Source organism: Typopeltis vanoorti, chromosome 8 (assembly GCF_054136105.1).
Source record: "Typopeltis vanoorti isolate ZY-2024b chromosome 8, IOZ_Tvanoo_1.0, whole genome shotgun sequence".
Classification (NCBI taxonomy): domain Eukaryota; kingdom Metazoa; phylum Arthropoda; class Arachnida; order Uropygi; family Thelyphonidae; genus Typopeltis; species Typopeltis vanoorti.
In genome coordinates, this window is record NC_143556.1 from 3,354,653 (window position 1) to 3,381,350 (window position 26,698).

The 26,698-nt window shown below is 35.0% G+C and overlaps 1 protein-coding gene across 2 annotated transcripts in view; it reads right to left on the reverse strand.

Moving 5' to 3' along the window:
* Window positions 1-26,698, reverse strand: part of LOC150103683 (dehydrogenase/reductase SDR family member 11-like) — a 99,286-nt gene that overhangs the window by 31,077 nt on the left and 41,511 nt on the right. For both annotated transcript variants that reach the window (XM_090396492.1, XM_090396493.1), the window contains exon 4: window positions 5,622-5,716. In XM_090396492.1, the coding sequence (XP_090252618.1) occupies window positions 5,622-5,716 (95 nt within the window). The remainder of the gene's footprint in view (window positions 1-5,621; window positions 5,717-26,698) is intronic.

Genomic DNA, 26,698 nt, shown 5'->3' on the forward strand with positions numbered 1-26,698 from the left:
AATACTTTTTAGCATCAATAAAACCTCTCAGTCTCCGTCAAATCAGTTCAAATGTGTGCATCAACTAATCAACATTCTTTCACTGTGCATCTTCAAACTCACAGAACAAATTTCTCACCCTCTTCAATCATCCTTCCCACTACAGTCCTCTGGAACAGTCTGCCATCTTATGTGTTTCACAAGGAATACAATCTACAGCTCTTCAAGATAAATATGAAAAAGTTGTTCTTTCTTGCTTATCTGCAGTACTATTGGACTATAGTTGATCATCTAAGTCCTATTATGCCAACCCATCTTCATTAAAGGATATCTACTTAATGGGGTTGTACAACATGAAGGTGAAGATTGGACATTAGGTCAGAAACCCCAGTTGGCTCTTCACATTCCTTATAGGTGATGTAGAGGTCTCTTCCTAGTTATCTGGTTTTTACTCTTAAGCAAATTTTTCTCTCTTTGGTTAGAATTTTATGTTTTGACATAATATCCAAACAATACTAAATTATTCAGTAAATTGTTTTCCTGTTCTCACAGTTAATGCAAGAACTTGAACTAAGTTAATCTATTTTTAGGAAATAAAATCCAGCAGCCTCAGAGGTGTCCACTGAGTAAGCGATAAATTAGTACCAGCCATGTAGAGATATGATTAATATAAAACTGTAGCATATCCAATTCCTTTTCTCTGATTATGTACTTTATTAGTCCTACAGGTATTGCTAGTAGATACCTCTTTCCATCAAGCTGGTTATCATGCCTCTATAAATTTCAAAGGGTAAGGGTTAACACGGAGAAAGTCAGAAAGAGGATTCTGAATTTAGCACTCTTTGGAACAGAATATCGGACCACTGAAATCCTCAAGTGCTGTTCTGTGGCAGAAGGAATTGCAGAGGAGTTCAGATAGTCCCAATATATTACTGTTGAAGTGTAGCAATTTAAGGTTCAGTAAAAAATAAGTCAAGCCTGGATGTTAACAGGTGATAGTGTGGATCATTTATGTTCTGAATCCTGGTGAAATGGATGGGAAAATGGTTTTATATATACAGTAATACCTTGCACAGCACAGTTAATCAGTGCTAAAAAAAAGTTCTCTGCTATGCAAAACAACACTCTTTAAACATTATTATGATATGTTATAGGGTAATGTGTTTTAAACAGACATTTACAATATTGAAAAAAAAAAAAAAAAAAAAAAGAATTATTTGTTTACTGCAAGTTCACCAGAATTGATTAGTGAACACAGAAAAATTAAAAAGGATTAAAATAAAATAGGGGTGCTTAAGGGTCAAAGCTGTATAACTGAGAGGAGACCTCCACATAGCCTTTAAAGGAATGCGGAGAACCGACCAGGGCTTCTGACCTAATGTCCAATCCTCACCTTCTCGTGGTGCACCCTGTTGGGTATCTACTTGGATACTGAACGGACGAGGATGGGCTGACAATTTGGGATTTAGCCGACCAAATTGTATTCTTATTGGTTAAACCAAAATAGAGAATGATGGTACAACATGACAAAATTTCATGCCGGCTGGGGCGTCGGCCGGTTAAACAAGGCCCCCGTTGTTTTCGCCAGGGAACCAGGGCGAACAGCGAAAAGTCAGTTACTGGAACAAATCTGAAAATATACCCCAACTCAACATCACCAGAGTTAAAGATCGGTACAATCAATGTAAGAAGCCTGAATGGCAAAGAAATGGAGCTAGCTGAGGAATTAGATAAGTACCAGATCGATATAATAGGGGTGACTGAAACAAAAAAGACCAAAACTGGTGAGATCTTTTTGAGCAATAAATACAAATTGTTATATTCAGGCAATGACAATCAAGGAAAAGAAGGAGTAGCCATAGTATTCAACACAAAATACGAGGCTAATCTTCTTGAATGGCAGTCAGTCTCAAGTAGAGTAATGTGGGCAAATATGAGAATGGGGAACTGGACAATGAGACTTATTTGTGCCTATGGTCCCACAGAAGGTTCTACTAAGGTAGAAGTGGAGGAATTTTTTGAGGCTGTAGAAAAAGCAACTGACACAATGAAAAATGAAAAGTTGGTCCTTGTTGGGGATCTAAATAGCAGAGTAGGAAATGATTGTGAGACATACAAAAATATTTTGGGAAAATTTGGAGAAAAGAGCAAAGCTAATAATAATGGCAAATATCTGTTGGATTTCTGCTCAGGACATGGACTGGTTATTACTAACACCATGTTCCAACATAAAAATGTGCACAAATTCACATGGAGAGAAGAGGCAAGGAATAAGAAAAGTCTCATTGACTATGTTATTGTTGATAGTGATGTTTGATGTTTTCTCCCTGGTGCAGGATACCAGAGTGTACAGAGGATTTGAAATTGGAAGTGATCACTATTTAGTCTTGAGCAGGATAAAATTGAATTTCATATTGAAAAGAATAACATGTAAGAAAGTTTTAAAGCGAATAAAAGTTGAGCAGCTCTCAGATGTGAGCTGTAGACTAAAATACACAAAGATTATTGAAGGAAAAATGAAAGAGTTTGAGAACAGGAATCAAACCTTGGAGATTCAGTGGCAAACTCTGAAGAAAACATTGATTGATTCTGCCAGAGAGGCATGTGGTGAGGTTGTTTGTAAGGATAAAAAAATCAGAACTCCTTGGTGGACACAGGAGGTTAAAGAGGCAGTGAAGGAAAAGAAGAAAGCATACCAAAAGTTCCTGTCAAATAAGTCAGCTTGTGCTCTTAGAGAATATAGAGACAAATGCAAGAATGCTAAACACTCTGTAAAACTAGCTAAACAAAAGTCATGGGAGGACTTGGGCAAGAATATAGAAAATAAATATCAAGAAGGTGGCAAAATATTCTGGAGGTTGTTGAAGAAGCTTAAGAATGGAGGAAAGAGTGCTATAAAAGGAATTAGAGATGATAAAGGTGACATGAAAACGGGAGAAAAAGATATCCTTGAAGTATGGAGTAATTACTTTGAAAAACTGCTAAATGAAACAAGCAGTGATAACAGCACAGTGGTAAAAAATACTGACCAGGCATGCAGTCAGGAATACATATCCATACTTGAAGTAGAAAAAGCCATCAAAGGCTTGAAATGTGGAAAGGCAGCAGGAGTAGATGATATTCAACCAGAAATGCTGAAGTATGGTGGTATAAGAGTCTTACAGGGGCTGCACTGCATAGTTCAGAAAGCCTGGACAGAGGGACGAATTCCCGATGATTGGAGTAGAGCTCTCATAGTACCCATATATAAAAAGGGAAATAAAACTGCATGTGAGAATTACAGAGGTATTTCCCTTCTTAGTGTTCCTGGCAAGATCTATGCAAGTATACTTGAGAAACGGTTGAGAAGAATTGTGGAAGAAAAGCTTGGTGAAGAACAAGCTGGATTCAGGCCAAATAGAGGCTGTCAGGATCAGATCTTCACTTTACGACAAATAGTCGAGAAAGCATGGGAATATAACAAAGATCTGTATTTAAGTTTTGTCGATCTGGAAAAGGCATATGACAAGGTGCCAAGAGAGAAGCTATTCAATACGCTGCAGTTATATGGTGTCAATGGGACATTATATCAAGCAATACTTAGTCTTTATTTGAGTTGCAAGTCAGCAGTTAGAATTGAAGGAAGTACAGGAAGATGGTTTAATGTTAAATCTGGTGTGAGACAAGGATGTACATTATCCCCTCTGTTATTCATTATCTATATGGATCACATTATGAAGGAAAGTGATATTAAACATGATATCAAAATTGGAGATGTTAATGTCAGCTCTTTGCTTTATGCGGATGATGTTATACTTCTAAATAAATCCGCTACAAGTCTGCAAGATTCTCTGACTAAATTGAATAGCTGTTGTAATAGATATGGTATGAAGGTCAGCAATAAAAAGACAAAGACAATGAAATAGGCAGAATCATTGAAAATGTCAACTGTGTTGTGAATGGAGAACCTGTGGAACAAGTAAAACATTTCAGCTATTTAGGCACGATTTTTACTGAAGATGGTAAATTAAATATAGAAATAGACAGCAGAATCAGCAAAGCTGGTATGGTGGGAAGTCAATTGAATAAATTCATATGGAATAAGAGAGAAATTAGTCGGAACACTAAATTAGCTGTATACAAGACAGTGTTCAAACCAGTTTTAACTTATGGATCTGAGAGCTGGGTCAGAAGTAAAACACTTGACCAAAGACTAGAGACTGCAGATATGAGAGTCCTGAGAAAGATTATAGGCGTGAACAGATGGCATCAATGGCAGTATCATATTAAAAACGAGGATATTAGGAAAGAACTTGACATTGTCAGCATCCAGGAATGCGTTAGCAGAGCTAATCTCAGGTGGTATGGTCACTTAAACAGAATGGGCGAGGAAAGATTAGCAAAACAAGTGTTCTCTGCCAGGTTGGCAGGAAAACGACCGCGAGGAAGACCAAGATATAGGTGGATTGATACGGTACAAAGTGCTTTAGACGACAGAAATATAAGATCTGATAATGTTGGAGTGTTGACAAGTAACAGACTGATTTGGAGGAAAATTGTAGATAGGAAATTAATAATGATGTAATTTTTTTCATGTAGTACTATCATATCCTGTACACCCCTTGAGGGTACATGGCAGGAATTTGATGATGATGATGATAAAATAAAATGAAAAAATAGTAAAGATTTTTACTCTTGATAACTAAAAGCAAGTTTTTATTTGGAAAAACTGTTTTTAAAAAGTAGTTTGCACGCAGTTTTTTATCTTAATTTACTCTACATCGAATGGCATTTTACAATGAATACCAAACTTGCTTCATTATGTTTAATGACCACTTTTGTCATAAGATGCTGTGGCTATTCCATGTTTTTTTCCGTTTGATCTTTCTTAATTAGCATTCATATCAACGATTGCTCATTCTTTTGTCACATGTTCCTTTAAAATATGATGTTCCTTTTTCATAATACTTATTTCAAGTTTTAGTTCTAGTGTTAACCATTTACATTTGTTAGGTTCACAAGGTTCATTGCATTTCCTACTACCATTCATAGTTGTGTATAAACAGGTAGTCGTAATTAAAAAAAAATGTAGATCAACCCTGACTTTGCTGTATCAAAACTATATAATACAAACTATTAAGACAGTATGCTAAATCACTATGGTACTGTTTTAGCAGAGTCAGAATGTTGGTAATGCACTACAGTACTGTACTACTCTCAAAAATATTTAAATTGTTAAAAATTATAAACTGTGCCATAGTATAACCCACGACATTCAAAATCTTTCTATGCAAGGTATTGCCGTATATGTAAACCACAGCAATGGCACTCTAATTAATCATGTCTTTTTCACAGTTAGCACTGTCAAAAGAGTTACATAAACAGTACACATAACTATATAAAAGAACACCCAGTATTAGCAATAAAGTGGCCTTAAACAGATCCCTCCCCTCCCCTCTTCTGACAGGGTATGCAAAAGACACGATAATAGAATTATGTGTTAAATTATCAACAAGCTTTCTGTTGCATTGCCACTATGTTTATGAACTATTAGCTGGCCTTGAGAATAACATAACCACTATACAACTGAATGGACAATTCCTAGGTTTCCACAAAAAAAAAAAAAAAAAAAAAAAAAAAAATTAAAGTTAAAAAATAATTACCTGCTTATATGGATTATCTGCCCATCAGTAACTCCAGCTTCATTCATCAGTTTAATAGCTTCTCTTGTGCAAATGGAAAGTCCTAAAACATTCACCTGTGTAAAATGTGGGTGCAACAAAATGTTTATAATTAAAATTCAAAACTCAACTTAGAAAAATAAAAGCTCATTCAAAATTATTATTTGTAAATAATGATTTTCATGTCACCTTTATCATAATGATGTTAAAGGTGACATGAAAACTGAAGATAAGATATCCTAGATGTCTGGAATAATTGCTTTGAAAGACTGTTAAACAAAACAAGCAATGACAGAACAATACTAAAAAAATTTCAAGAGGAACACAAAGAGGAGTACATACAGGGTGTTCGGGATAAATTTGACATATTTATAATTAATTATATTTTTCCGTAAGTTACATGTATTAACACACACTTCTCTTCATTTAAAAGTTTGGACCCTTCTTCATTCATATACAAGATGTCAGAAAGGATGGATAGCTGGAACCCACCTGAATCATGGAAGAGAATAACTTGTATCATGATGATTCGTGCCCGCCATCAAAATAAGGATATTACGACTGCTGCCCAATGCTCCCTGAATACAGTAAAAACAATCAGGCATGAACTAGAGACTTGCAATGGTGACTACGAGGATGTAGCAAGAAGAAAGATCCCTAGCAGACGATCTGATTGCGTTCGTACAGCAGAATTCCTCGCAAATCTGCAGGAACAGGTGTTGAAGAACCCTGGCATTGGAATTCGGGCTTTGTTCGTGGAGTTGCTAACTGTAGTCTAGCCCTGGATAACAAGGGTAGCCAATGGTAGGCCGTATGTATGGCAGCAGGATTCGGCCCCTTGCCACACCTCTGGGAAAAGTCAAAAATGGTTGTCTGAAAATTTCTACGACTTCACCAGTCCAAATGTTTGGCCTCCAAACTCCCCAGACCTTAACCCCATGGATTATTTTGTATGGGGCGCAGTTGAAAAAGACACCAATCGCACTTCCAGTAATACAAAAGCCCAGTTAATGGATAAAATTAAAACCGTTTTTGCGGCTCTTCCCAGGGAGACTGTAGCATCAGCTTGTTCGAGGTTCCGAAGCAGAATTGAAGCTGTGATCGATGCTAATGGTGGTTATTTTGAGTAAATCTTGTTGATAGTATTGTAATTAACTCTGCCTGTAATGTTTTTTTGTCAATTCATTAAATTTAATAGATACAAAGAAGATTTTCTTTTTCCTTACGAAACTGTCAAATTTATCCCGAACACCCTGTATATCAATATTTGATATATGTACTCCATTTTAATAATTTTAATATCAAAATTATTAAAATTTGGAAATGCAGCAGGAGTAGATGATATTTGATGAAAAATGATCAAGTTGCTTGATGAACTGGTTTTCAATTAATTGTTTTTATGAAAGAAATATCCCTCAAAAAAGTCACACATCTATATAACAGATGCAAAGGGAATATCATGCTAAGTTTCAACTACATCACAAGTTAATCCATTAAAAACTGCAGTTTGTTTTGATAAATACACTTTGAAGGGAAGTGTATTTATCAAAACAAATTCACGTGTGTTATAATTCATTTTTTGATGAACTGTTCATTCGATGATTTGTTTCGGTAAATTGTGATTTTTCAACGAATTTTGTGTTTTTGATTAATTGCCATTCATATGAATTGCTCTTCCAAAGAATTGCCTTTTGATTAACTGTTGTTCGATGAACTGGTTTTCAATTAGTTGTTTTTATGATAAATTGTTTTTGGCAATTTTCTGGATATCTGGACTAATTTTGATGAAAGTCATTGATGGTTGATCAATAATAATATACACTTAATTGTGTAGTGCTGTCATAGTAACCTGAGTATATATCAGGATAGTGATGATGATAACATCAAACTCCAGGACTGGTCTCGGCATGTAAAATATAATGATTGGAAGTTTTCTACCCTTCTTTAAAAGTATACCTTTTGTAATTACTAAAATAAAGAGCCAAAAGTGTATCTTCTGTTATAAATTTAAAGTGAAACATTTCTTTAAAATGTGAATCCTAACCACAAAATGCTGAAAAAATATTGTACAGATAAGGGTGAGATATTTGCTATCACCAGAAAATCAATACACATAATATATACATAACATATCATATATACAAAATTAAATGTATCAATTTCTACTCTTCCATTTATAAGTAATGTAAAACAAAATGTAGGGTTTTTTTAATTTTAATATTACAGTAAATTTAATTTACTGGTTGTCAAGATCAGATTTTCACTTTATGACAAATAGTTGAGAAATCATGGAAATATAACAAGGATCTAAGTTTAATAGATCTTGAAAAAGGCTTACGACAAGGTGCCCAGAGAAAAGCTTTTCAATACACAATTATATGGGGTAAATGGAACATTAACAGATATACATTATATAGCAATAAATAATAAATTATACAATACAAAGCAATACATAGTCTATATTTAAGTTGTAAGTCAGCAGTTAGAATTGAAGAAAATACAGGAAGATGGTTTGGTGTAAAATCAGATGTAAGACAAGGATGCACATATCTCCACTTTTATTCATCATTTATATGGATCACCTGAAAGAAAATGACATTAAGCCAGATATTAGTATTGGAGATATCAATACTAAATAGGTATTTAGTTCTTAGCTCTTTGGCTTTAAATGCAGATGATGTTGAACCTGAATACATCCGGTACAAGTCTCCATAATTTTCTAATTAAATTAGCAATAAAAAGACCAAAACAATGAAAATAGGCAGGAACATAGAAAACTTCAGCTGTATTCACAATAAAGAACCTAAAGAAAAGGTAAAGTATTTCAGCTATTTAGGCACAGTTTTTGTGAAGATGGCAAATTAAATCTGGAAATAGACAACAGAATAAGCAAAACTAGTATGGTAGTCAGCTGAATAAATTCATGGAATAAGAGAGAAATTAGCAAAAATGCTAAACTAGCAGTATACAAGACAGTGTTCAAACCAGTTTTAAGTTATGGATCTGAGCAATGGGTTGGAAATACAGCACTTGATCAAAGATTGGAAACCACAGATATGAGAGTTCTGAGAAAAATTAGAGGCCTGAACAGATGGCATCAATGGCAGAATCATTACAAATGATGACATTAGAAAAGAAATCGATATTGGTTGCAGTCAAGAATGTGTGTGCAGAACTAATGTAATGTGGTAGTCACTTAAACATAATGGTAGAAAAACAAAATTAGCAAAACATGTGTGCCTAGATGGCAGTACAAAGACCCAGAAGAAAACCAAGTTTGTCTAAGTGGAATGATTCAAGCAAAGGTGGCTTAGAAGAATGAAATGTTAGATACAATAATATTGGCGTACTGACAGGTAATAGTCTAATTTAGAGGAAAACTGTTAATAGGAAATTAACAATAAGGTAAATTTAATCTTTATAGTGCTGTCACAGTAGCTTGAACAACACCCTTAACCATGCTACCGGCCAGGACATATATATACGTCCAAGTTACCATGGATGCGAAGTGCATGTTAAAATTGTAATACCATTGACATTACTTAAATAAAGAGCCAACAGGCTTCATTTCGGCGATGTAACATTATTTAAACTAAGTATGTACAGCATAGTAGCCCAGCGATTAAAGGAAATAACTTAATCCAAATTGTATTCGTCTTCCTTTAAAAATAATATTTTATAAGCTTTAGATTTATATCTTTTGTTTGCCATTCAGTCATTTAAAAGAAATCTGTGAAATCTTATTCGGTTTTGAAACAATGTGGGATTTAAAATCCCCATTGACATTACATTGAAATATATGATGAATACGAAGCATATGAGGATGTGTATTTGATCCGTAATGGCCGGTAAGGTGGTTAAAGGTACATATCAGCAAATTATCATAATTTATTGTAATATTAAAATTCACCTATTTCACATTTCATTAAAATAATGGCATAAAAGTTTATGTTAATAAAAATTAGTAAGACACGTTGTTCGTTAAAAATAAATAAATAAAAATAACATATGTTACTTATGTTATACAATATGGCTAAACTTCAGTGATGAAGCCAACATACATGGTGTTGAGAGTTTCAAGTTTAAGAATTGCATTTAGTTTGGCTAGCAATGTCAATATCATATCATTCTTTCACTTTAACAGACAAACTGTTTTTCTTAATGAAAATTTACTTTACACACTGCTTGTCCTACCCATACAAAGAGAATTCCATACGTTGAGGCATGTGCAGAGACATCCAGGAAGCAGCAAAAAAAACATAACAAAAACTACCCTTTTATTTTTAATGCAATATCGATTTGAGAGGGGAGAGAGAGAGAGAGAGAGAGAGAGAGAGAGAGAGAGAGAGAGAGAGAGAGAGAGAGAGAGAGAAAAGTTTAAGAACAGAAATACAAAGACCAATAGATTTATCTGAAAGGATTTCTTTTAAATGACTGAATGGCAAACAAAAGATATAATCTAAAGCTTATAAAATATTATTTTTAAAGGAAGACGATTACAATTTGGAAGAAGTTATTTCCTTTAATCACTGGGCTACTATGCTGTACATACTTAGTTGTTGCTAGAATATATATTTGACATTGAAGACAAAAACAATATAAATCATTTTAGGGGAGAAATTTTTCAAGTGTTTCTTCATGTGGCATTTGCAGAATGTAAGATTCTCTGTAGTAAAATATATATTACTATTATCATCATTATCCTAAGAACCCCATGGAGTTTGCAGACTAACCTAGGACAGTGGTGGCAAACCTTTTTATGTGCACGTGCCAAAAATTTACCAATCGATTTGCTGACGTGCCGGGCAGTTTTTAATAGGGTAAAAATTAATAGAAAATTAATCTAACTTAATTTATTTATAAATTTATAATATATATATTTATAATATTTATTTATATATAAATTTATAATGTTATTCAGTGTAAAATTGATTATTATATTATTAAATTGATTTTCATTATGTTTGTTTGAAAAAAAAAAAAAAAAACAGTAGTGAGAAAAATTTTTATGCATTGTAACTCACCATCGAAGTTAGCTGAGCAAGGGAAGCAGCAGAAGGATGTCAATTTGTTGGCAAAACGCTTACCATATTTACTCAAAAATAAATTGTCCAAGCAAGTTATAACTGGTACCCCTGATTTTACTTTACGAAAAAAGACATTAAAAAGTGTTGCATATGCCTCGCACACGAAAAATGTTTAAACATGTTCAAGTCGAGGTATAGTAACTTGCTCCCTGTGGTTAACAACATGCCCTCCCTAACAGCCATTATACTGCAGATACAAGAAAAACAAGTAGTTTTATTGTACGGGGTATGGGGCTTTTGCAGTCTGTGCAATATATTTCTCAACAAACAGTTCAATTAGAGACAGCTGGAATAAAGACGGCGCTAACTAATGAATCACATGTCCCCTCTCACAGAAATTATGCTGTATAGACCCAATAAAAACTATATGTTGCACTGGAAACACAGTATCTAACTAAAAACTTTTGTCCAATTTTTCAATTACATGAAATAAGTGTTTGTTTTATTGCATTTGAAATTCTCGATGTCATTATGATAGATCACAAAGGCTAACTTCAAATAAAATTCTACCACGAATTGAAATATGCCATATAATGAGTGTGTGATTTCGCCTGCCAGCTAAAACGCAAACAAGCAGCAATAAAATTCAATTAAAGTTGAAACTTTGTGCGAGTTGAGTCCACTGATAAAGAGAAGCTTAGAACGATAAATGACGCCCTGTCGAGAATGTGTTAAAACTAAGAAATATATAGTGAATGTTGTTATGACAGTTTCACATGTTATGGAATTCGGTTGAAGAGAATTAGCATTTCAACTCAACGATTGTAGGTTTCCTTTGTCTTTGCATGACCTTTTGTTAATACTGCACCAATCATATGCACATCTTCATAGCTACTCTCTGGTGTAAAACAAAATTTAACTTGTACATATTATAACAATTAAAAAAAAAAGGTTGAATAATTTACAAGTATAAAAGGATATCATCTATAAATCGTTGACGTGCCACCTCTGACATGCATGCCATAGGTTTGCCATCTATGACCTAGGAGATATCTTTTGTCATACAGATGGCTCATTAAACTGTGCCTTATACATATTCAAATTCTCTGCAGGCACCATGCTCTCAGGCAATGCATCCCTGCAAAACAACTGCTTCTAACTCCCTTGCTCACACCCTCCTTATACAACTTCTAGGGGAAGATCAAGACCTCTTGATCTTCTCCAATTTCCCACTATTTTATGAAAAACCTCTTAAACGTAAATCCTATAACAACTCCTTACCAACTTGTACATCTCTATCATATCACCCCTCTTCCTCCTATCCACTAGACTCTGTAAATGCATCGTCTCAACATATTCAACATTCCAGAGATTAAAAACTATTTTGGTCAAATCACCTCTGGACCTTCTCCAACATCTCTTCATCCTTTTTTCAAATGCATTAAGCCATATGTGGCTTAATCAAGGCATTATACAATGAAACAAGAATCTCCTTACATCTACAAGTCAGTGTCCTCTGCATCATTCGCAGAATTCTTTGTATTGTCCTCACAATTTTGGCAATGTGTCCCCTAAATTTCAGCTCCTTATCCACTATCACCCAAAGATCTCTTATTTTCTCCACCTCCAACAATATATCCCCACCATGCATAAATTCTACATCCCATCTTTGTTTCCCAAATTTTAAAACCTTACATTTTGGAACATTGAACTCATTTCCATTTCCATGCCCATTCACTTAATTTATTAAAGTCTTCTTGTAAGACCACAACATCTTCTGTACTCTTCTTAATTTGTCCCAACTTTGCATCATCTGCTAACAACTGAATATCCCCATCCAAATCTTCCCCAATATCATTAACATACAGGTTAAACAGCAATGATCATAAAGCAGACCCCTGAGGTACACCATTAATGACTTTCCTCTTCAGGATATTGCTCCCCAACACACAACTTACCAGATTTTGATACTTATCAGACAGCCAATCTCCAATTCAATGCATGAGTCCATGGGTGGCGAACCTGTGGCACGCCTGAGAATTTTGCTGGCATGTCAACGATTTACATATGGTATCCTTTTATATGCTTATAAATTATTCAACTTTTTTTTTAATTGTTAAAATACATACAAGCTAAATTTTGTTTTCCAGGAGAGAGCAGCTATGAAGACATGAATTCTATTGGTGTGGTATTAACAAAAGATCACGTGACCCTTTAAAGACAAATGGAATCGACAATTTTTGAGTTGAAATGCTAATTCTCTTCAACCAAATTCCATAGCATCTGTCATAACAACATTCACTATATATTTCTTAGTTTTAAGACATTCATGACGAGGTGTCATTTATCATTCCGACAGAACTTCTCATTACCGGCGGGCTCTACTCACATAAAGTTTCAATCCTTGGTTGATTTTTATAGCCTTGTTGGGCTGGAAGGGGAATTCACACAAGCATTATATGGCATGTTTCAATTCGTGGTAGAATTTTATTTGAAGTAAGCCTTTGTGATCTGTCATAATGACATCGAGAATTTCAAATGAAATCAAACAAACACTTATTTCATGTAATTGAAAAATTAGACAAGAGTTTTAGTTAGATACTATGTTTCTGGTGCAATATATGGTTTTGCTTGCATCTATACAGCATAGTTTCTGTGAGAGGGGTACATGTGATTCATTAGTTAGCTCCATTTTTATTCAAGCTGTCTCTAATTGCACTATTTGTTGAGAAATATATTACACAGACTGCAAAAGCCTCTGTACCTTATTCAGGGAAAGAATAAAACTTTTTTTTTTTTTCTTGCATTTACAGTATATAATGGCTGTTGGGGAAGGCGTGTTGTTTTTGTGTGGGAGGTATATATGCAAAACGTTTTAATGTCTTTTTTCATAATGTGAAATCAGGGGTGCCAGTTATACGCGAGGGCAAGTTATATTCGACGGTAAACGTTCGCCGACAAGTTGACATCCTTCTGCTGCTTCCCATGCTCCGCTGACTTCTATGGTGAGTTACAATGCATAAATATTTTTCTCACTGCCGTTTTTTTTTTTTTTTTTTTTTTCAAACCAACATCATTATAATCAATTTAATAATACAATAATCAGTTTTATACTGAATAATATTATAAATTTTTGGTGATCAGAATGGGCTATGTCAATGAAACTTACCACAAGTTAATGATGTTGGTCTGAGGAAACTACAATATTGTAGCATTAGTCCTGTGATTGATAACTAATTTAAATGCGTACTTTTATATTTCTCATACATAAGTATACATAACCGTATACATAAGTGTACTAATACTCTTTATGATTATTCCATAATTAATTATTAATACTTATTTACTAAAATAAATAGCCAAAAGGCTTCACATCGGCAATACAAAATTACATAAATTAAATGGATATTAAATCCAACATTAAACGTTAGTTTAATGTATGAACTTTAATAAAAAAAATGGGAACCATATTTACGAGTAAGTTTGTTGGGACTGGGCCCCTCTAATACAGTAAGAATAAATATAAATACAGTAAAAATACAGTCTTATAGAAAAAGAATTGAGAATGACTGGTCCTTAGGATTCCCTGACTTTTTCCCTTTTCTAATCGCACGTGCGTTTATTATGCATTTCGCACCGAGCATCTGTCAGTAGGCAGAAATAAGCAGCGGCAAGTGAATTATTGTTGCGTAGGTGCACTGTTTTGTTTTTGCTACTGTAAATGGGAATTATAAAGATAATTTAATTTAGGCATATAATAAAATGTTGATTTTTTTGAAACTATAAAAAATGCATTTGATTTAACTTTTGAGTTATTTTGTTACAGTTCTACTGAACATGGCTGGCGAAAATAGAAAATGAAAATTATTACAGTCAAGCAGCAGAGCGTTCCAAATCTGATGGACTAAAGAGTATGGCATGATTAACAAAGACAATAAAGCAATATGTGTTTTATGCTCCAGGATAGTTGTGTGCAGAACATCATCAGTAAAACGGCATTATGAGACAAACCATAAATTGCTCCTTGAGAAAAGCAAGGACGAACAGAAAGAATTTATTGCTCGGGCAATTACAAATAGGAATATCCAGTCAACAACCCTAATGAAATTTATCGGCAGTCGTTCAAATATAACTGCTGCTAGTTTTTTTGCCTCAAATGTAATTGCCAAACACAGGAAACCTTTTAGTGATGGGGAATATATAAAAGAAGCATGGTTAAAATGTGCACTAGTTCTCTTTGAAGATTTTGAAAACAAGGAAAAAATTATTTAAAGAATAAAATATATGCCTTTAGCTAGAAACACAGTGAAAGATAGAATCATAGAAATGGCTAAAAATATAACTCATCAGCAAAAAATATATATAAAATCTTCTGATTTAATTTCTCTTTGTCTTGATGAGAGTACTGACATAACTTGATCAGCTCGTTTAGCAATTTTTATTCGTTATTCTGTTGGGAATAATATCAAAGAAGAATTGATAAGTTTAACATCATTAGCAACAACAACAAAAGGAACAGATATTTGCAATGCAGTTGTAAATGCACTTGCTGAAAGAGATATAGATCCTTCCAAAATTGTATCAGTAACTACTGATGGTACTCGCAGTATGACTGGAGCATATTTATTTCAATTTATTTACCAAATGTATTGGACATTCAGTTCTGGGATTTCATTGTATTATACATTGGCAGGTTTATATACGCAGTTCAGGCAATTTGCAGAGACATCAAAATTTATTTTGCATCCAGACACAACATCAGCAGATAAACTCAATTTGGAGATTTTTGAGTGGCTGAATTTGGAAGATATAGAAATGCGATTAATCGATTTTCAATATAGTTCTATATGGAAACAAAAGTTTGTCGATTTGAGAAATGACTTGGAAATAATGGAAAATGATCAATTATTGGGCACAATTAAAAAGAATGCAGAAGAGGAAATATTGAAAACCTGGAATACCATTCCTGAAACCTTTTGTTTTTTAAAAAAAATAGCAATGGTTATATTACCAATTTTCTCCTCTACATGTGCTTGTGAGTCATTATTTTTCAAAATGAATTTTATAAAAGACAGTTTAAGAAATAGAATGACTATGAATCTCATTTGGCATGTGTATTACTAACAGTGACAAAATATGAACCTGATATAAAGCATTTGGCATCTAATGTATGACAGCAAAAATCTCATTAATAATTGATATTGATTTGTATACGACAATGTACAAATTATGAGTTCATTTTTATGAAAGTCTATGTTAATTTTTAAACTTGTCTCAATAAAATTCTGCAATTTTGTATTAATTTTTCCCCTATTAAAAACTTCATGGCACGTCAGCAACTTGATTTGTAAACTTTTGGCACGCGCACATAAAAAGGTTCGCCACCACTGCACTAGTCTAATATCCAACCCCATCCAGTCTAGTTTGATTATCAATTTATCATGTGGTAATCTATCAAAGGCCTTTGCAAAGTCTAATATACTACTACTGTGTATTCATCGCCCACTTCTAATGTTGCTGTCACCCTATTGTAATAAGTAGGTAGATTACTAAAACATGACCTCCCTTTAGCAAATCCGTGCTATCCATCGAAGATAATACCATTGTTGTCAACTGAACCCTGGATTCAGATTCTCACCAGCCTTTCCAACACTTTAACCACAACACCTAGCATACCTATAATTTGATGCTTGAATTCTGTCACCTCCTTTACAAAACAGTGCAATCTTGTCTTCCTTCCACTCCTTTGGAACTTGGCCCAATGTAAGCATTGGACCAAGTTAAACAAATTTGAAATCACATTAAACAAATATATCAAAGCAGGTGTCAACTCTCTGGCCTGGCACATTCCTTCAAAATATACAGTGATATATGAAGTCCCACAGTCTATTTAATATCAAGTTTGCTTAATTCCCCATATACCTCTTCCTCACTCACAGTAAGTCTCTCTTCCTCATCATCCACTGCTCTCAAACTCTCCAAGATGTTGTATTCACAAGGATGAAACCTTTATGAACTGCTCAGTAGATATCTCAACTATATCCTCTGCAGCAGTTATCCTTATACCATTTTCTGCATTAGAAAATGGTATAAGGACATATTGGGTTCATTAGAAAACTGCTTCTCATACTGAACTTTTGCTATCCTTACCAACTGAGTCACCCTCCTTGCCTGTTCATTGCATTCCTCATGAAATTGATTACCACTCCTCTTATGTTGCCTCCATAATGCCTTTTTTTCTCTGTATTGCATGCTTAATCTCATCTTAATCTTCTGACCTTTGGAATACATTAAGACATTGCTTCTACTAGATAATTCTTGAATATCACCCAAGCAGCATCGATCTCCTTTCCACCCAACTCCTCATTCCATGCTACAATTGTAAGTTGTCTCCTGAGCTTCTCATAATCACCAGCCTTGTAGTTCCACATATACCCTTTCTTCCACAGAAGTCCTCACATTGCTGGCAACCACCCATGTAATCACTTCATCGTCGTGCTCACCAACTGGAGGGTGATTTGACACCTCATTTATAACATCCTCTAATAAGATGATCAAATACAAGTCTCTCAATCCTTGTATGCCCTCTGTTACATACTGTCTGAGATAGTTGTCCCTTAAAAACTCAAACTCATTTTCTTTACTTCCAGTTGCTATTTCATCATCCCAATCTACACAGCTGTAATTAAAATCACCCATAATGATCACCCTTCTCCCATTTGTTTGGCTAATTGGTCTATACATTTCCTGGTCACTACCCTCAACATTACCAGGTCTGTAGCAATATCCAACAAAGTATTTTACTCTATTCACTCCTATCTCACACCATACTGCCTCAAAATCACCACCACTATTTCCCCCTTGCATGGACATAACTCTTTTTCTATCATCAATAGCACTTTTTACCCTTTCTATCTTCATGAAATACATCATACCCTTTCATCTCTATTCCTGTCAGGATGTCATCCTCATCCAACCATGTCTCACTCATTCCAACAATTTTTGGGTGAACGAACTCAATTAACGCAGTCATTGCATTTCCCATGTTTCTGATATTTCTAGCATTCACTATTTCAAATTCCTGGATCTAGTTTTACTGATACCACTTATTAGATCTTATTAGATATGACTACACCATACTTTCCTCAAGCCATCTCTTTTTTTCTCCTTACTCATCCCAGAACCCTCTTCAAATCCAACTGTGTTCCCTACACCCCAGGTCATCCTCTTCAATTTTTTTTTGTCTACATACAAATTCATATATATACACAGTAGATTTCAACTGGGACATGTCAGTGCTAGAACATTTTGGCACAATTAAGTGGTTGCCCCAATTATGTGACATTTCATGTTAATAATTAAAAAGATATAAAAGACAATGATTCCCATATTCACCTGCACCAAGGATGTGATGCTGGCAGGCAGAAATTCCAGCTGGATGTTTGTCAAACATTCTGAACAGTGAATGTGTACCTCATAACTGTCAATAATCAGAACTGTTTTTGATTTCTGGTTTAACTCCATACCATTTCATTAACTATTTCTTAAAAATTGCAGAAGTCATCCAAGTTCTTATTAGCATAGTACTCAAAGAGTAAACTATCCATTCTTAGCTTAAAGCATTGAGACTTGCCACTTTTCTCAATAAACAACAGCTGCTTTTTATCAGTTCCTAACATGTTTGAACAGTATAACACAGTTATGCAGTCCATTGTTTTCTTAGATAACCATCCGGTGTGGCACAATAAAACAGGCCGTTTAATCAGCATTGTAAATATCTGCACAAAATTGCTGAAGTAATTTGGGTACTTTCTTGGATTTCCATGAAGACAACCAACCATCTGTTGCTTTAAAATCAACATGACCCGGCTTCTTAACTAGCTCTTCTGACTTCTTTTTTAACATTAAACCACTGATGTATACTTCTCGTCCAGTTATAATGGAAAAACCACTGATTTCAGCATCCTCAACATCAGGATGCCTTACCTTCACATTTCTTTTTGGGATGTTCCCTCTTTCTTTCTGTTGTATCAACACACAATCATAGATTTTAGTATTCCAGTTATCTTTGCCAGACAATGATGCTGGTATTAGGCAAATGTCCCTTGATTTGGTGTAGTAAGGCAATTTTTCAGCTGGTGATAAATCTTTACGTGGCATCTTGGTAAGGATCAAAATTTTATAAAACTAAAAACAAAATTATCAAAGAACAATACTGAAAAACACTGTACACTTTTCTGATAAGGCATTGGCTTGGCATGAAAAATGACAGAAGCAAACTCAGTTGAAACTAGTTAGAAACTGTTCCCCTTATAAGCTGTGGTTTGGTGTATAGTATGAGCTTTGTATTCCTTGTGCGAATAAGCCTTAAACCAACTAGCCATTTACAAGAGATTACCTCAGAGAGATAATCTTGGGTGCTGCACCTCCTGTCCCAAATAAATGAAGAAAACTCTGGCAATTTTCTCAATTTGGATTTTGTGCTCGAGATTTGTCCCTATAAACAGCTGTTCCAATAACCAATGGCCTAATTAACCACATTGCAGTTTGCATTAAATATTTTAATTATGTTTTTATATTACAGCGTTTTTTTGGAAAACACAACATGCTGATATTGAAGTCAATGCACCATCATGGGTATGAGTGTGAAACATTCTAATGTCTGTCTGTGTTCACTGGGCATCTACAGATGCCGTATGGTCACTCCAATGCTCGATGATGTTCCACACTAGGCCTCGCCATGTAGTCCTGTTGTTTGCCCTTCTGGCAGCCTCAACTCTCTGAAGATCAGTCACTCCACACACGCCATCCATCCATCTCATTGATGGTCTACCCCTGCCTCTTTTTACAGGAACTTTACCTTCTATTACTGTTCTGAGAAGTCCTCCTTCCATCCTTTCTATGTGTCCAAAATATTTTAACTTTCTTCTGTCAATATCCTTAAGGAGCCTTCAAGTTCTACTAATCTTTTCTAACACCCAATCATTTGTACGCCTTTCAGTGTATGATATCCTCGACAGCATTCTGTAACACCACATCTCAAAAGAAGATATCCGTTTCTTATCTGACTTCTTTAGGTTCCAAGTCTCGCATCCATAAGTTGCTGTTGGAAAAACAACTGCATCCAAAATCCTCAACTTTGTTCCCATGGAGATAGATCCATCCTTCCAGATTTTAGACAGGTCTCTGACTGTTGTTTTAGCCATTCCTAATCTTTTTCTGACATCTTCTGAACAGCAATTCTTCACATTAATAATGGATCCCAGGTACTCAAACTTGCTGACTTCCTCAATTCTTTCTCCATTAAGATACATTTGTTTCTCAAGAGCTTCTCTGTTTTTTTTCCTTTGAGAACCACGATCTTTGTCTTGCTAGAATTGAGTTGAAGTCCTCTGTTATTACAAAAACATTCTAAAAATTTAGAATGTTTTTGTAATAACTTTAGAATGTTATAAAAAACATTCTAAATCAACCACTAAAAAAAAAAAATAATAATAATATAATTTCACTCTCCATAACAGGCTATAACAAAATGTTGGATACAACACTGGCACAGTCTATATAACAGGGATTAACAGGGAACTATGCTGAAAAGCATGTATTGTCTTAGGTCATTCTGCATACACTGCTCGTTCACTTCTTTCTTCCTCAACACAAAACTAGTTTCAACAATTTTATGTTGTGTCACTGAGTGAAACCTACCTGAATTTCTTTTTTACAGTTGGAAACTTGAATTCAGCATTCAAGCCAAAATTAACATTGCATTGTGAATGGTATCACTATTAATATCACATGTATTAATATGAATACATGATATCAATTTCTAGTGAAATTGTTAACACTATAGGCATTTCAAAAGAAATGCCTATAGTCTCAGCAATTTCGCACACTTTGACTTGTCAGTCATCCAATGCCATATCATGCACTTGATATTGAAGTGCACGATATGGTATTTCGTGCACTTCAATTACACTTTTTGGACGTCCTTCACATGGATCATCTTCAAGGCTGGTATGGCCATGTTTAAACTCAGCAGCCAATTTCTTCACTATTGAAAACAAAGGAGAAGAGTGCCCATAAACTTTTATGAACTTCGAATGAATTTGTTTTGGCGTTAAACCTTCTTTTACAAAGAATTTTATAACCACAAGATACTCAATTTTATCCATTTCACGGGATACAGACAACACTTTCGCTTCAGACAACTGTATAAAACAAACTACTTGATAGAATGACTTGCAATTTCACATGGATGCTTATGACAGATGTACCAACTTAGAAAAAAAAAAAAATCTTGCCTATAGTGTTGCCACCGATGGTCGAGGCTGAGAAATTTTTAGACCACCCTCGTACTCCTGTATTATTACAGGGTGTGACTGTTCTAGATCTGCATACAGATGTGAAGGTAAGATTTTTGCAAAAGTATTAACAGAATATCATACCATACAGTGAGGTAATATATGGGTTAAGGATAATAATTATTATTACACTTCACTTGTGGTAGCCTAAATAAGAAGGCTAATAAATAAGGCTGAAGTCTCCTTGTAGAAACTTATGTCCAATCAAGCAAACCAAAAACTATGCATTATCGAATTACTACCCTAATGCGCATGTAACACCATTATAAAATGTAATGGTTTTACGTTTCTGAGGGTGCTCTAACCTGCTAAGACAGAGCACTCTCATCTTCACTTAAAAAGAAAATCAAATTAACTGCATGAAAGTCACGTACTGAGTACGTGGCTTTCATGCAGGTGTACAGGATATGATAGATATGATAGTACTACATGACAAACTCACATCATTACTAACTTCCTATCTACAATTTTCCTCCAAATCAGTCTGTTACTTGTCAAGACTCCAACATTATCAGATCTTATATTTCTATCGTCTAAGGCACTTTGTACCGTATCAATCCACCTATATTTTGGTCTTCCTCTGGGTCGTTTTCCTGCCAACCTGGCAGAGAACACTTGTTTTGCTAATCTTTCCTCTCCCATTCTATTTAAGTGACCATACCACCTGAGATTAGCTCTGCTAACACATTCCTGGATGCTGACAATATCTAGTTCTTTCCTAATATCCTCTTTTTTTAATATGATATTGCCATTGATGCCATCTGTTCACGCCTCTAATCTTTCTCAGGACTCTCATATCTGCGGTCTCTAGTCTTTGGTCAAGTGTTTTACTTCTGACCCAGCTCTCAGATCCATAAGTTAAAACTGTTTTGAACACTGTCTTGTATACAGCTAATTTAGTGTTCCAACTAATTTCTCTCTTATTTCATATGAATTTATTCAATTGACCTCCTACCATACAGCTTTGTTGATTCTGTTCTCTATTTCCATATTTAATTTACCATCTTCACTAAAAATGTTGCCTAAGTAGCCGAAATGTTCTATCTGTTCCACAGGTTCTCCATTTACAACACAGTTGACATTTTCAACGATTCTACCTATTTTCATTGTCTTTGTCTTTTTATTGCTAATCTTCATACCATATCTATTACAACATTTATTCAATTTAGTCAAGGAATCTTGCAAGCTTGTAGCGGATTTATTTAGAAGTATAACATCGCCCTCATAAAGCAAAGTGCATACATTAACATCTCCAATTCTGATATCATGTTTAATACCACTTTCCTTCATAATTTGATCAATATAGCTAATGAATAACAGAGGGGATAATGTACATCGTTGTCTCACACCAGATTTAACATTAAACCATCTTCCTGTACTTCCTTCAATTCCAACTGGTGACTTGCAACTCAAATAAAGACTAAGTATTTCTTGATATAATGTTTATATGATGTCCCACTGACATCATATAACTGTAATGTATTGAATAGCTTCTTTCTTGGCACCTTGTCATATGCCTTTTCCAGATCGACAAAACTTAAATATACATCTTTGTTATATTCCCATGCTTTCTCAACTATTTGTCATTAAGTGAAGATCTGATTCTGACAGCCTCTATTTGGCCTCAATCCAACTTGTTCTTCCACAATTCTTCTCAACTGTTTTCTCAAGTATACTGGCATAAATCTTGCCAGGAAGACTCAGTAAGGAAATACCGCTGAAATTCTCACATTCAGTTTTATTTCCCTTTTTCTATATGGGCATTATTAGAGCTCTACTCCAATCATTGGGAATTCGTCCCTCTGTCCAGGCTTTCTGAACTATGCAGTGCAGCCACTGTAAGACTTTTATACCACTATACTTCAGCATTTCTGGTCGAATATCATCTACTCCTGCTGCCTTTCCACATTTCAAGCCTTTGATGGCTTTTTCTACTTCAAGTATGGATATGTATTCCTGACTGTATGACTGTTTTTTTCCACTGTGAAATCACTGCTTGTTTAATTTAGCAATTTTTCGAAGTAATTACTTCATACTTCAAGGATATCTTTTTCTCCAGTGTTCATGTCACCTTTACCATCTCTAACTCCTTTTACAGCACTCTTTCCTCCATTTTAAGCTTCTTGAACAACCTCCAGAATATCTTACCACCTTCTTGATATTTATTTTCAATGTTCTTGCCAAAGTCCTCCCATGACTTTTGTTTAACTAGTTTTACACAGTGTTTAGATTTCTTACATTTGTCTCTGTATTCTCTAAGAGCACAAGCTGACTTATTTCCCAGGAACTTTTGATATGCTTTCTTCTTTTTTCCTTCACTGCCTCTTTAACTTCCTGTGTCCACCATGGAGTTCTGATTTTTCTATCCTTGCAGACAACCTCACCACATGCCTCTCTGGCTGAATAAATCAGGGTTTTCTTCTAGGCTTGCCACTGAATCTCCAAGGTTTGGTTCCTGTTCTCAAACTCTCACTTTTTTTTCAATAATCTTTGTGTATTTTAGTCTACAGAATCTGAGAGCTGCTCAACTTTTATTCGCTTTAAAACTTTCTTAAATGTTATTCTTTTCAATATGAAATTCAATTTTATCCTGCTCAAGACTAAATAGTGATCACTTCCAATTTCAAATCCTCTGTACACTCTGGTCTCCTGCATCAGGGAGAAAACATCACTATCAACAATAACATAGTCAATGAGACTTTCCTTATTCCTTACCTCTTCTCTCCATGTGAATTTGTGCACATTTTTATGTTGGAACATGGTGTTAGTAATAATCAGTCCATGTCCTGAGCAGAAATCCAACAGGTATTTGCCATTATTATTAGCTTTGCTCTTTTCTCCAAATTTTCTCAAAATATTTTTGTATGCCTGACAATCATTTCCTACTCTGCTATTTAGATCCCTGACAAGGACCAACTTTTCCTTTTTCATTGTGTCAGTTGCATTCTCTAAAGCATCAAAAAATTCCTCCACTTCTATCTTAGTAGAGCCTTCTGTGGGACCATATAGGCACAAATAAGTCTCATTGTCCAATGCCCCATTCTGATATTTGCCCACATCACTCTACTTAAGACTGCCTGCCATTCAAGAAGATTAGCCTTGTATTTAGTGTTGAATATTATGGCTACTCCTTCTTTTCCTTGATTGTCATTACCTGAATATAACATTTTGTATTTATTGCTCAGAAACATCTCACCAGTTTTTGTCTTTTTTGTTTCAGTCACCCCTATTATGTCGATCTGGTGCTTATCTAATTCCTCAGCTAGCTCCATTTCTTTGCCATTCAGGCATCTTATGTTGATAGTACTGATCTTTAACTCTGGTGATATTGAGTTGGGGTGTGCTTTCAGATTTGTTCCAGTAGCTGACTTTACGGTGTTCATCTTGGTTCCCTGGCGAAAACAATGGGGGTCTTGTTTAACCGGGCGAAGCCCCAGCCGGCATGAAATTTTGTCATGTTGTACCATCATTTTGTATGTTGGTTTAACCCAATAAGAATACAATTTGTTCGGCTAAATCCCAAATTGCCAGCCCATCCTCATTCGTTCATCATTCGTCCAGGTAGATACCCAACAGGGTGCACCACAAGAAGGTGAGGATTGAACATTAGGTCAGATGCCCTGGTCAGTTCTCTGCATTCCTTTAAAGGCTATGTGGAGGTCTCCTCTTAGTTATACAGGTTTGACCCTTAAGCTCCCCATTAGATGATTATCTAATTCTTATCAAAAACTCACTGCCTTTATGGGCTGACGCTGATAGATATTCTATATATTCAACTACTAATCAAATCAAGTAAAATTTGCATTACTAACATACATATGTAGTGAAAGTTGAAGACTGAGGAGGATTAATAGTTTTTGAATATATCTGCCTATGTGAGTAGTTTCTCTGATTCTAAAAATCTTATGTAGTCTTGGTGTTCTTGGATTCTGATGTTAACAGAATGGCCAGTCTGTCCTAGCATAGCTGGAAGAAACACAGCACTTGATAAACTCTAGGTATAAGAATAGCGGTGGCAATTTATTCTTGGTAGGTTATCACCTTAATCTTAATCGATCGGACTTCAAGCCTATCTCAGAGTTTTTAGAAGTAATTGCCATAAACCACATATTGTATTATTTTTTTGTTAACCTAGAATTACAGAACCAAACTTTATTCCCTGGAACTTTAATAACTCCTTCTACTGTTATCCCAGCTGTGACACGAAGAAGTATGCACATGCTATATTATTTGTTCCTGACTTTTTTAATTTGAACATTGTAAATAGTCCATTGCATTTTTTCTGAATTATACTCATGTTACAGTAAGCAAAACAAAGGAGTTGATATTAAATTTAAATTTTCCTTACATATGGTAACCGTTTTATGATATATTACTATGTCTCTAAAAATCCACTTTACTTTGTACCACTTGTGTGTTTGTTACAATTTATATGTTGTATACCCATGAAGATGTCTTTATGACAGATGAAATAGTGGAATAAATTAAAGATGCCAAGAAATCATAGTCTCAGTTTAATCCTTTATTCAAGTGTAAGCAAACAAAGTTTGTGCATGAAGTCACTTCACAACTGGGTTACTTGTATATAGAGACTAATCACTTCACATCAATTGCCTTGGTATCAAATAATATCTCTCCCACCAGTTGGATAAAGTGACCATATAGTTTTGACTTAGAAGATGAATACATCCAGGAGTATCAAAGAGATGGGAACATATGTGGAATTATAAGGCAGATGATTATAATAGTCTTGGACGTCAACTTGTGGAAGTTTCATGGAGGGAGGAATTGGAAGGATGGAATATCATTAGTGCTTGAGAAATTGTGAAGGAATATTTGTTAGCAGCAATAGTCAGCTGTATTCCACGAGTTAAGTGGATGACAATCAATATTAAACAGGAACTGCATGCGAAAAAGAGGCTATGGAAGAGATATAAGGAGACAGGTGAAGAGGAGATGCATGAAGAATATAAGACACAGGCCAGGAGTGTGACTAGTATGGCAAGGAAGGCGAAACTGGAATATGAGAAGAGATTGGCCCTAAGATCCAAAGAAAATCCTAGGGAATTTTTTTAGCTACGTAGCCAGTAGGAGCAGAAATGACTGTGGAAGAATCACATTGTGGGATAAAAATGGAAATAGCATAACTAATGTAGAGGACATAGTGGAATTGTTCAATGAACACTTTATTGGAGTATTTCATCCTGGAGGAGTAAATTTTAATACTAGAAGGATAGGGCAGGTTCGAGGTGCAGGAGGAGAGTGTTCCAAATACTGAGTACTCTGGATGTCAGTAAAGCTGCGGGACTGGATGGTATTTCACCACCAGTTTTGAGAGAATGTGCTGGAGAACTGACAGTGCCTTTGACCTGGCTTTTCAATGAAAGGCTGGCTGCTGGAAAGGTGCCCATGGAATGGAAGTAAGGTAAGATAGTGCCATTGCATAAGGGCAGTAGCAGACTGGAAGTGTCTAATTATAGGCCAGTTTGTGTCATCAGTAGTTGTTAAGATCTTGGAGACATACCGTCTACAACATTGGGCAGATGAGGGTAATGTTATCTGTGAGAGTCAACATTGATTTGTGAAGGGCCACTCTTGTTTTAGTAATATGCTAGCCTTTTATAATAAAGTTACAAGAGCAGTAGATGAGGGGAAAGGCATATGCTACCATTTT